A 12,967-nucleotide genomic window follows, 5' to 3' on the forward strand; every position below is an offset into this window, starting at 1 on the left:
GACAAAGAGAGAAGGTCAAATTTTTGCAACATTTTACTGGCAGGACTTTGGGGCCATGCAGCTTCTTTGCTTATTTTTGCAGAAGAATAAGAAAAGCTAACATTTTAAAAATTTTCCACATTTTGTACTTCTGAATATTTTTTTAAATGAAACCCAAAAATATTTTAATATGCCCTGCAATTTGCTTTAGTTTGAAAGGTTTATTGATCAAATCTGATACTAAGGAAATTGACATAAAAACAAGTGAAAAAATCTAAATTTAATTGATATTATTTTTTTTATGTGATCCTTGTCAATTTAGATTAAAAATAATCGTTTTACATTTATTATTGACAAGCAGATTTCCCGGCGTTGCCCAGGATTATATACCCTCAAGTTACTCACGGCCGCCGTATACCCGCGCATGGTATTACATTATGATTTTATCTAATTTTGTCCGTGGAATTTCAAAAATAAAAAAAATAAAAAGTTAGCCTTCAGCCACGGGTTCTCTAAAGATATGTCAGACAATTTGGTCCAGCAGCTTGGCCAGCTATATAATATATAATATATGCAGTAATAACCATCAAACTTTGAAACATGAAGACGACTTTTAGAATTGGGTTATAGCTTTAAAAAGTCTAATGAGCATAAGATACAATAATTTTGTAAAAAGGCAAATTTCACTAAATTAGTAAAAATATTTGCTTTGATAACAGCATCAAATACACTACAGTAGTTCTATAATGTCGGCATTCCATTCCATTGATTTCCAGTTATCACTGTATGAGCATTTTTGAATTATTTAACAACTATTAGTATTGTAACTCTGCAAATGAAGGGTCACTTGTAAATACTTTGACAGTCCCTTTAAGTTTAAAACAAGAAAAAATTCTCACGAACTGTCAGTTTTCATCAAATAACAGTTTTAAACAAATTTTTTACTCTCTGACAAAGTTTTGACAAATGTCTAAATAAAATGTTGACATATTGGACAAACAGATCTTGTTAAAAACTGTTTCAAACTTCAAAGTTTCCGAATTAAATCTCCGACAGAAATTTGTTTGGTCTTTTTTTGCATGAAAGGAACAAAGTCTTTGCTACAAATTTTTATTTTCTAACCCCTATTTCTTTTCAACCCAATTTTACAGGCCTTAAATATTTCAAACTATGAATTCGGTTTTCATATACCTAAGTTTGAAATATCAAATTCTTACCCCATTAGGTTGCAAAGATATAGGGATTATTTAAAATTTGAGTTTTTTGGCAAACCCTCCATTCCTCTGATTAGTTTTCTGCGAACTTTCTGCTCAGAGCATTCAACCCTGATAACATGCATTCTCCTTATAACTGCATTCAGGACTAGGGATGGGAGAAGATTTGATTCCTGTATCTTCAGACAAATCTAAGTTTTGAAAAATCACCATAAATCTACCACTGTTGGCTGACCAGGAAATCAAAAAAATATATACATGAAATCTACATTAAAATCTAGAATTTTCTTTACATTTTGTAGCTTAACAAGTTTTATACAGTGATAACCAGAAAACTCTGAAATAGGAAGACGATTTTTAAACTCAAGTTAGGACTTAAAAAAGTTCAATGAACATTAGACATAGCAGTTGTACATTGTAAATAGACCTATTTCACTTAAATAGTGCTTTGCTAAGTTACTAGTAAAACTATTTGCTTTGTAACAATATTAAAACGCTTAAGAATTGCTATAATGTCGTCTTTCTATTCTATTGTTTTCTGGTTATCACTATATGAAGTTTTAAAAAGATCAAATTCAAAATAAAATTTAAATTTGCTCTTTGATATAGAGAGTTTTAAAGTTTAAGCACACTTTCCCTTTAAACTCGTAACTAGTAAATTTCAAATTGCACAGAGAGGGTTGTACAGAGATGATAAGGGTTGAAATGCCAAGAAAATATTCTCAAATGGAAAAATGGAAAATGTGTAAATGTCAGAATATTTACTGTCAAGCGATGCTCTCTAATTCAAGAAGTATGTATGCTGCAAACTAGAGATGGTGGTGGGGGGGTATTTTATTTAAAAGTGAGAAGGACAATTATTTCCACGCACGTTTCAGTTTACGAAAATGCTTTAATGCTTTGCAAAAATACCAAAACATTAAAAACCAAATAATTAAACCTCGTGAAAACCTCGAAAATGTGTACGTTGAACAGTTCAGGGTTTCATTAATGAGATTCATCAGCTATGAGGCGGGAAAAATATTAACTCTAGAGAGAAAATATGAACTCTAGAGAGAAAATATGAACTCTGGAGGAATAATATGAACTTGGGAGGGGAAAATATGAGCTCTGGAGGAAAAATACTAACTCTGGAGGGAAAATAGAAACTCAGGAGGGAAAATATGAACTCTGGAGGGAAAATATGAACTCTGGAGGGAAAATAAAAACTCAGGAGCGAAAATATGAACTCTGGAGGAAAAATTTTAATTCTAGAGGAAAAATATGAACTCTGGAGGGAATGTTTGAACTCTGGAGGAAAAATATGAACTCTGGAGGCAAAATATGAACTCAGGAGGGAAAATATTAACTCTGGAGGAAAAATATAAACTCAGAAGGATAAATATTATCTCTGGAGGAAAGATATGAACTCAGAAGAGAAAATATGAACTCAGGAGGAAAAATATGAACTCAGGAGGATAAATATGAACTCTGGAAGAAAAATATGAACTCAAGAGGGAAAATTTGAGCTCAGGAGCCAAATATGAACTTATTTAGTAATAAGATGATTGAGTGAACAAACTAAAACTAAGGGGGGGGGGGGGGGGGGGGATTGTATATTCATGCATACATGAGTAATAAAAAAGAACAGAGATCAGGGGAAAAAGTTAAAAAATGACAAGTTCCCCGGGTAATCTTTAAATCTGAGGAGCTGGGTTGCCTTGCCAGGCTCAGAGCTCCCTGCCATTTAAAGTGTATATTTGGACAATAACAGGGATAAATATATTCCAGTCAGGAAAATTATTTCAACAATCTGAAAAAGGAAGATATTCTTAAATATTTAGAAGCGGGGATAAAAAATTATTTCGTAAATTTATTCCTGAATGTAGAGGACCCTAAGGGTATAAAAATAAAGGACAAGAGCCCCAGGAGCACTAGTTTCCTGCTACAAGCTGACCTACACAATACATATGCAGGCTAGCCAAGCTACAGGCTGGTCAAGTAACAAGAAATTAATTAAATAGGACTTCGCTATTTACTAACTTCAATTTAAACATTTTATTTCTGATATAATCAAAATAAGAAGAATTTAGAAAAATTTAATTGGCCGTAAATGTAGATCTTTTTATTCAAACTTGAAAGAAAGTTTCCTTGAATGGGGATTTATTTAAAAAAAAATTTCTCATCTTTTCCTTGTTGAAAAATAACTAATTTTCGTAAAATTTCTTTAAACCTGCTTTTTCAGGCGATCCTATTAATTCTTATCTAAATCTTCAAATATAAAGGTTAAAAATAAGAATTGAAAATTTTAGATTCACAATGGGAAACACACAGACAAGGAAAAGAATGAGTGCTAAGGATTTTGGCTATATTGCTAAAAATACGGCTTTTCTCACCAATGATGTAAGGAAAAACATTTTTTGAATAAAATAATTGATATTTTTTCAATATTTTCATTTAAGATTGTGGAAGAGTATTATAGGAAGATCTCAACAGAATGCTCGGACGGAAAAATGGAGCCCGCAGATTTTCAACACATTTTCAAGTATTCATTCATTTGTTCATTTTTATTTTTTCTTCTTAACATAATCATTTATTTATTTAATTCATTCATTTGTTCATTTATATTTTTTCTTCTTCATATATACATTCATTTCTTTATTTCATTTATTCGTTAATTTCAGTAATTTATTTATTTTTTCTTTCATTCGTTTATTTACTAATCTTTGTTTTTCTCTTCAATCACTAATTGATTTATTTATTCATAAACTCATTTTTCAATCAAATAGTCAATTAATTAATTGGTTAATTTATTTATTTATTTAATTTATTTATCATTTACTTATTTATTCTTTTATTCCTAAAAAATAAATTCATTCTTTTCGTAATTTTTCCTTTTGTTTACTTTGTTCATTCATTGCTTTAGAATTGAATTAAATATTTCTGTTAAATGATTAAATTTTACAGAACTGCATTTCCTGAGAGGCCCCAGGATAAATTAGAAAAGCTGGCTGCAGAGATCACAAACAAAAATGGAAAAATTGGTATTTTTCTATTTTAAAAGGAATTCAGTCTTTTGTACAAACTCAGATTTTCTTATCACTATATCTTCGCAACTTGGTGGTGGTACCCTATGATATTTCAAACTTAGATTATTTGATTTAACAGAATTCATAGTTTGACATATCTGAGCTCTACGGCTTTGGTTTGCAAAGTGTTTAGGGAATAGAAAATCAGAGTGTGTGGCAAAGACTCACTCCTTTGATTTCATCATGATTATAATAATTATAATTTTATAAACATATTTTTTTGTAAAATATTATTTTTATTATTAACATCATTTAGTATAGAATAAATACTTTTATTCTGATTACAATATTTTTTTTTCTGTTGAAAATAATGAATTTTAGATGTTGTGAGTTTGTTGATGCTAATCTATCTGTTTTCTGAGGGTTCAATAGACGCTAAACTTGGACAGGTTTTTATATATATTTAATAACTTTATATTCGATAATTAATATTAATGAAGGCATTATTTTAAAAAAAAATTTATTATCACCAATCAGGCTGTTTCTGTTTATGAATAGTGTTTGGCAAATAAAAAATAGTTTTTACAATTAAGTTTTTTCGTTTTAAAAGGCTTTACAACATGTTTTAACATTTCTACTCTTAACCAAACATTTTTTAAAAGAATTAAGGCTTGGTTCGTTTGTTTCAACTTTCGTCATTCAATTTTTTATTAAAATAAAATCCGACTTTTAAAGAGAATTTAAGCCCTGAAACTTTTATTGCTTAAAATCACTTTTCTACAACAATTACTTAATGTATGACCATTGACCAATGACTATTGTAATCTTCTAAAGAAAAATCTAAGACGACAACGATTCTGTTTTTATTGATCATCACTTTTAAATCAACCTCTTATAAGGGTTTAAAGGGAGAGATCGGCTAGACATGGTAGTTGAGCTTATTTTGCTTGATAACATGATATTTACTTTTATTTTTATGTCATCAGTACTGGAAGACAAGGAGGGGTGGGAGTAATAAATAATTTACAAATTTTACACCGTAAAAAATAACTCAATTGTATCAAATGAATCCTAAAGTTTTCTCTTCAATACTTTCTGCTCCCCTACCGTGTCTAGCCGGTCTCTACCTCTCAGCAATACAAAACTATTTTCATAATTTTTCAATTTTATTCTAAGTTTTTTTTTCTTGTAGATTTTCAACCTGTTTGACCAGGACGGAAACGGAAACATCTCCGTGGACGAGCTTCTCAACCTCATGGCATTCTTCATCGAGATCGGGGAGGGGAAAAATCATAAGGTCAGGCAACACTGCAAACTAAGATGTTCACGTTTTTAAGTAAAAATCGAGAAGTATTTTGCCAATTACTCTTTTTAAACTTAAACTAGAGAAAGCGGTCGTTACATACTTGAAATGTATATGTCTGGGGCTACAAGAAAAAATATAAGCTACGTTTAAATTGTTTAAAATGTAACATTTCAATACATTATTCAATGGTTAATGAATTTGAGAAATATATTAAGTCTGTCCAAAATAGTATGTCCTAGTTTTAGAGTTGTCCAGATGTCAGTGGCAAGGGAATTGATAACATACTACAAACTCTAATTTTAAATCTTTTTTCATTTATCATTTATCATTTATACAATTTGGAAAAGCTTACATGGCCTATAAATTATTTCTGATGCCCTTCGTACCATTTCCATGCTGTCGAAAATAGGAGGGTTATTTGTTAGCCAAGTTTTAGTTCTTTTTAATACTTCTATGTCTGTTGATTTGTCTGTTGCCTAGGTTGATTTGGCGACTACCATGGCTGAGATGTACAACCTGGGGGACTCAGACAAGAACGAGAAGCTTGAGAAGGCAGAGTTTATCAGGGTAATGATAACAATTATACTATACGTATGATAAATAATATTAGAATAGGAACTAATAATTTCATACCACTCGTAACTTTTAAGAGTCGGAAAATGTTTATTTAAATCAATTGGAGTTTTATCGAAAAAATATAAAACCAAAAAATCAATTTTTTCAAATCTCATGTATAATTTCTCTCATATAAAATTTACACTTAAAAGATAAAAGTAAGTTAGAAAAATAATCAAAAATAATGAAAAATTAAAATAAATTTTGTTTTCAGGGAATGAAGGGACACCCTGTCACCAATAAAATTCTACAGCTTAACAAAATTGATGCTCTCCTAGAGATCATGTGATCAAAGATACGCATCATTAATTTCAATATTTGATCCTTAAATTGATTAATTTAATGACAACAAAGCTTATTTATTAATAATATTTAACATATGTTCACAGTTCCACTTGTTTTAAATTAATCACAAAAATAAACATTTTTTTATTTTTTTCTACTTTATCCGAAAACAAGAACATTTAAAGAAACTGAGTTTTAACCACAAACTCTGGTTTTCTAATTCCTATATCTTTGCAACCAAAAGTCGTAGACCTTTGATATTTCAAACTATGAAAACTGAAAGATCAAATAACCTAAGTTTGAAATATCAGGTTTACACCATTAGGTTGCAAAGATAAAGGAATTATAAAGTTTGATTTTGAGGCAAAGACTCATTTTTCCTTTACAGACGGAGTAGGTAGAATTTTTGCGACATTTCTGATCCAACTTTGTAAAATCGTAACTCCTCGGATTTTGATTGTTATATACACAAGTATAAGGAAAACAAACTTATCTGAGCTTAAAACTTTAGAATTGTGGATATTGAGATCAATGCTTGATCTCCTTTTTTTTCTTAATCTCCAGATTAAATATTGCTTGTTCTCCTCTTATTATTAATCTCAAGATTAATTAACCGATCGGGATTAAGGATATCCAATTAAGGATATCGAAGTTTTCAGCTCTGATTACATATCAGAAATTCAAAACACTTTTGTTTTTCTTAATAGTTTAACAATAAGAGAAGCTATGATGGAAAGCATATATTAGTTCAATTTACCTTCGTTTAACGGGACTTACATAGAGCGACATGAATAATTTGATACCGAGATTCAGATAGTTTTCAAGAAAAGACGGATATAAATATAACAAGAATCATATTATTACATATTGTAGTGTGATAATTCTTTACTTTATAAACAGCTAGATACATATATGTATATAACATATTTTTAAATATGACGTTTTTTATTTTCGGAGTTTGAAGTTTATGCCCATGGTAAAGTGCGCTGAACTGTACACATTTGTACATTAGTGCGGAAATATACGCACATTGTTTAACATGTTGACATTTTTCTAAATCTTAGAAAAAGCTGAATCCAAATATGAACGTTTTATTCAGGTGATTGAAAAAATGAGATCTAATTTAAAACGTTCTGATTGTTTTCCCACTCTTGTGGTTTTTAAATCGAAGAACATTTTTAAAACAAAAATTTTAAATATCTATTTGAGATATATAGCACTCCGTGACTCCAACCATAAATGGTAAACCAAGAATATTTCTAAACCTGTGTATGATTTTTTCATTGGTTTACTTGCGTTGAAAATTGAAAATCATTTTTGTAAACATTTTTCACGTGGTTTGCAACAAAAAAGCAGTGTGTGCAACTTCAATGTGCAATATTTCTGCAGTTGAGCTTAAAGTTCAAAGATTGTGCTTAATTTCAATGTTTCTCTAAAGTACAATTTTGTTCTCAGATAAACTATAAAAGATCCTTGTTCACTGCAACTTCAATGTGCAATATTTCTGCAGTTGAGCTTAAAGTTCAAATATTGTGCATAATTTAAATGTGTCTCTAAAGTACAATTTTATTCTCAGATATACAATAAAAGTGTTGCCAGGCCTTCGATCATATCAATCCATAAATAGTTTTTTGTAGCCCTGGAAATGACTAGTTTCAAGCCTAAAGCGCTTATTTTCAGCGTCAGTTTTAAAGTAGTTTATGCAAAACTCTCATAGATTTTCACGTATTTATCTGCAATACACTCTGTTGTAATAAACATTACAAACATAATTCATTATTTTATCATAATACATCAAAATGATTACTCTTGGTTTCACTAACAACTTGAAAAACCGGGTTTTATTCAAAAATCTCTCAGTTTAGGTCATGAAAAATTTTTAAATGTTTTTATATTATACTTTTGATGTATTCAACCAGATAGGGTCTGCTGACTTCGACTGCTTAAACAATATTATTTAATACCAAAAGATAACATTTGGTTCTAATTTTTGAAATGGTAATGTTATTAGTAATGCTAATGCAAACAATACTATTAATGATAATAATAATAATAATACCTAAAGACTACAGTGACTAGAAGAATAGATCCTAAAAGAAGGATAGCTAATGTTATTGTTCTCATGGCAAGCCTACCCGCTTCCTCTCCTTCTACAGAAATCTAAAGAAAAAAAATCATAATTCATTTTTGATTTTTCAGTAGGAATTATTTTCACATTTGAAGCATGTACATGAACTTACTGCAGAATGTATATGAACTGTACTGCATTATGTAGAACTGTAATGCATAATGTATATGAACTGTGCAGCAGTATGTACATGAACTGTACTGCAGAAGGTATATAAACTATACTACAGTATGTACATGAACTGTACTGCAAAAAGCATATGAACTGTACTACAGTATGTACATAAACTGTACTGAAAAATGTACATAAATTGTACTCCAGAATGTATACATGAACTCTACTCCAGAATGCACATGAACTTTAGGCAGAATGTATATGAACTGCACTGCAGTATGTACATGAACTGTACTGCAAAATGCATATGAACTGTACTGCAGTATGTACATCAACTGTACTGAAAAATGTACAAGAATTGTACTCCAGAATGTATACATGAACTTAACTCCAGAATGCACATGAACTTTTCTGCAGAATGTATATGAACTGTACTGCAGTATGTACATCCAGAATGTATATGAACTGTACTGCAGAATGTATATGAACTTTACTATAATATGTACATGAAATGTACTGCAAAATGTATATGAACTCTACTGCAGTATGTACATGAACTGTACTGCAGCATTAAATTGACTGTATTTCCTGCAAGTACATGAACTGTACTGCAGTTTGTAGATTAACTGTACAGCAGAATTTACATGACTGAGTCTGCAGCATGTACATAAACTGTAACCGCAGAATGTACACGAGCTGATCTTCAAATGTATATGAACTGTACTGAAGTATGCATATAATAACTGTACTGAACTGTACTGCAATGTACAATCATAAATAAAATAACAAACCTCTTCAAAGTCCTCTAGTTCCAATCCCTCCAAATCCTTGAGCTTTATATCCAGGGGAGAGTTTAATTCATCCATTATTATGTTTCTGAGTCTCTAAATATATATATAGTTATTTTCCTAAATATATGTAATTATGTTTCTGAGTCCCTCAATATGCATGATAATGCTCCTGAGTCCATTAATATGCATGATTATGTTCCTGAGTCCCTAAATATGCATGATTATGTTCCTGACTCCCTCAATATGTATAATTATGTTGCTCAGTCCCTAAACATTGTATTATTATGTTACCATAAGTCCCTAAATATATTTAATTGTAATAAATGCCCTACTCCATAAAGGTTTCTTGAACCTGTATCTGTCCAGGTACAATTCAGTTTCACTTAACTATCAATGGCTAAACCCGGATGCAATCTCGTCAGCTATCCATGTCAGCAAGGACACTACCTTGGCTATCAATGTCAACCAGCACACGAGCTCTTAATTGATCAATGCCAAACCAATGGCACAATCAGCTATTAATGTCAGCACAGACACAAACACTTAATTGATCAATGTCAAACAATGGACACTATCAGCTATCAATGACTTCACGGACACAAGCACTTAATCGATCAATGCCAGACCAATGGGCACGATCACAGCTCGTATGTTTCAACGAGAACCAAATTACTTTCTCGCAGTAATCAAAGCTGAGTCTCTATATCAACTGAGTATATTTTTAAATGTTGGGTTTAAAATTAGGTTTTTGAAGGAGGGAGGGGGCAAGATACCGCATACACAATTATGCAGCCAGTTAATAGTTGTAGAAGTAGTTGGTCATGACCGGTTCAAAAACATTGCTTATTACAGAACAGAAATTGTGCATGTTCTCTTATAGTTTCGAACCATTCCATGCATACAGAGAGAACAGGAGATTAGTTAAAGACCTAATCCCTGGTATGTAATAGATTTATAGAAGATCTGAGATACAGAGAGAACAGGAGATTAGTTAACGACCTAATCCCTGGTATGTATTACAGATTTGTAGAAGATCTGAGATACAGAGATAACAGGAGATTAGTTAACGACCTAATCCCTGGTATGTATTATACATTTGTAGAATACCTGAGATACAGAGAGAACAGGAAATTAGTTTACGACCTAATCCCTGGCGTGTTATAGATTTGTAGAAGACCTGAGATACAGAGAGAACAGGAAATTAGTTTACGACCTAATCCCTGGCGTGTTATAGATTTGTAGAAGACCTGAGATACAGAGAGAACAGAAGATTAGTTAACGACCTAATCCCGGGTGTATAATAGATTTATAGAAGATATGAGATACAGAGAGAACAGGATATTAGTTAACAACCTAATCACTGGTATGTTATAGATTTGTAAAAGATATGAGATACAGAGAGAAGAGGAGATTAGTTAACGACCTAATCACCATGGTATGTATTATAGATCTATAGAAGACCTGAGATACCGAGAGAACAGGAGAGCAGGATCTGGTGGGGATATGAAACAAAGACATGCAGATTGGTAAAAAACGAGTTAGTGGTTGCGTTTTTCAGCTGCAAAACCACTCGGGGGCTTATGACCAAGTGAATGCCCGCGCGAGCATAAACCATTCCACTTTGCTGAGCTAACGTGCCGGATATCCAACTTTGGAAGTCCGTGGAGATGGGTAGGGTTCTGGTAGTTCTTCGCAGCAAACATGTACTTCATGATAGGTAGATAGATGCTTGGTAAACTGAACTTGTAACTTAGAACTGTGATGGGTTCTAGAGGTAGGAAGATGGAGAAGGGTAGCTTAAGGGGAAATTTTTGTTTAAAATAATAAAACGAATTTACAAATCACACAATGACGCTAAAGCCCCCATCCCCTACCCTCCCGGGCTGGGCTAGAGAACACCATTTAACTTCAAACTTTTAGATTTTTTGATTCCCAAATTTTAATTAATGCGATCTTTACTGGCAACAGTAAATTTACTTTTTTGTATTCAAAGCTTTAGCACTCAGAAAATCAAGTAACCCTTCAATTAAATATGTCAGAACCATGACCGATTTACAACTGTATCCTGTCAACCCCTGGCTGAGTAACAATCTGGAAGATAAGATATGATAAGGGTTAGATCTGAAAACCCCTCACATCACCAGACCGCCATTGTGGCTCCCGCACCCCCCGGTTCCCAAATATCGTCCAAAAATCGTTTTCTAGAACGGACCCCTCCTTGAGCATGTGGTAAAAAGATAAAACCTACCACTTAATACTTTTTATGTCACGGTTCACCACTTTTCTTAATTCATGTTTTATTCACTTTTCTTTAGGGTTTCTTCTCACTTTTCCATTTTTCACTTCTTGATATTTCACTTTGTTACTCTTTAAGTGTCATCTCCATATGATCTTTGTTCACTTTTTATGCTGAAACAAAAGAAATTTAACGGTTAGAATAATATGACTTGAAGTTAGGAATTCCGGCAAAGAAGATATGCAGAAACAACGGTTTTTATTTTTTTAAATCGTTAGATTTAAAACCAGTTTATGTTTTATTTATATCATTATTATGCTATCCATGTTAATGATCAATGAATACTGAATGAAACAAAACAAAAAAATCTGACGCATGACGGTTTCATGACGCACCCTGGTTTACGCAAGTGGGCGTAAAATAGCCGACAGGTAAAAGTGACACACCTTTAAAAATCTCAAAAACAGTTAAATTACAAAAGAACACATTTTTGAAATGGATAATATTATTGGACTTTATAATATGTCTTTATATAAATATTTCTTAAATTCTTTAGGATTTCCAGGTTTGTTTGAACTTTAAGAAGCTGTTCACAAAAGAAACTCCATGCTATGTTTTTAAACATCAATATTATTTAGCTTTTCACTTTGATATATCTCCTGATAAACTCTTAGTTTGTTAAACGAGTTTATAGGCGCAATTTAAAGCTATATGTACTGTTTACTCACGTAAATATTTTAAGGCTTGAATGGTTTTCAGATTCATAGAAAATGAGTCATATACAACTTTATAAAGAATTCCGGTACTATACACTGTAAACACTGCAACTAGGAACGGTTCGGTTCGAATATCAGAATTTACTCTTCACAAAATTTTGTATCTAAAAAAAAATTCAAGATATTTTGAAAATTGTTTTTAACGTGATTGGGAGAAAATGGTTTTAAAGAATATATTTACCCTTCCAGGGCAACCTAACTAGCACGGAACCAGGTAGATAGATTAGGTAATAAAATTAACTGATAGATAGATAGATACTTCAAAATAGATAGATAGATAGATCTTCAAAGAGACTTTTATTGGTTAACCTCTTTAACCTATTGGACTACTTTCAGTACGTAGCATTTAAATTGATTTTTTTAATGAAAGTAAAAAAATATAAGTCAACGCTGTGGTCAAAATTTCGGCTTTTGCGACCTCGCAGCTTCTCTATCTTTGAGCCATGTATGCAAAAGCAGAGAAGTAAATTTATTAGTTAAATAATCAAAGTAAAAAAGAGTGAATCTTAATTAGC

General features: G+C 31.5%; 1 protein-coding gene and 1 long non-coding RNA gene across 2 annotated transcripts; one reads left to right on the forward strand and one right to left on the reverse strand.

Moving 5' to 3' along the window:
• Window positions 1-3,463: 3,463 nt before the first annotated feature.
• LOC111714417 (calcium-binding protein M) lies at window positions 3,464-6,505 on the forward strand. Its single transcript, XM_023489520.1, has 7 exons — window positions 3,464-3,575; window positions 3,635-3,717; window positions 4,140-4,216; window positions 4,583-4,650; window positions 5,394-5,498; window positions 5,988-6,074; window positions 6,337-6,505. Exons 1-7 carry the CDS (start codon window positions 3,492-3,494, stop codon window positions 6,409-6,411), a joined length of 579 nt encoding a protein of 192 aa, XP_023345288.1. The 5' UTR covers window positions 3,464-3,491; the 3' UTR covers window positions 6,412-6,505.
• A 1,961-nt stretch (window positions 6,506-8,466) lies between these two features.
• Window positions 8,467-11,874, reverse strand: LOC111714418 (uncharacterized). The gene is made up of 3 exons (XR_002767973.1): window positions 11,689-11,874; window positions 9,441-9,533; window positions 8,467-8,567 (listed from the first exon to the last, which is right to left on the reverse strand). It is a non-coding gene; the product is annotated as an uncharacterized LOC111714418 (long non-coding RNA).
• Window positions 11,875-12,967: the final 1,093 nt, after the last annotated feature.

The sequence above is a fragment of the Eurytemora carolleeae genome, unplaced genomic scaffold (assembly GCF_000591075.1).
Source record: "Eurytemora carolleeae unplaced genomic scaffold, Eaff_2.0 scaffold530, whole genome shotgun sequence".
Classification (NCBI taxonomy): domain Eukaryota; kingdom Metazoa; phylum Arthropoda; class Copepoda; order Calanoida; family Temoridae; genus Eurytemora; species Eurytemora carolleeae.

Coding starts and splice junctions, on each gene's coding strand:
- LOC111714417 (XM_023489520.1), top strand. CDS start 3,492: ATGGGAAACACACAGACAAGGAAAAGAATGAGTGCTAAGGATTTTGGC. Junction 3,718..4,139: donor GATTTTCAACACATTTTCAA/GTATTCATTCAT, acceptor TAAATTTTACAG/AACTGCATTTCCTGAGAGGC. Junction 5,499..5,987: donor GGGAGGGGAAAAATCATAAG/GTCAGGCAACAC, acceptor TCTGTTGCCTAG/GTTGATTTGGCGACTACCAT.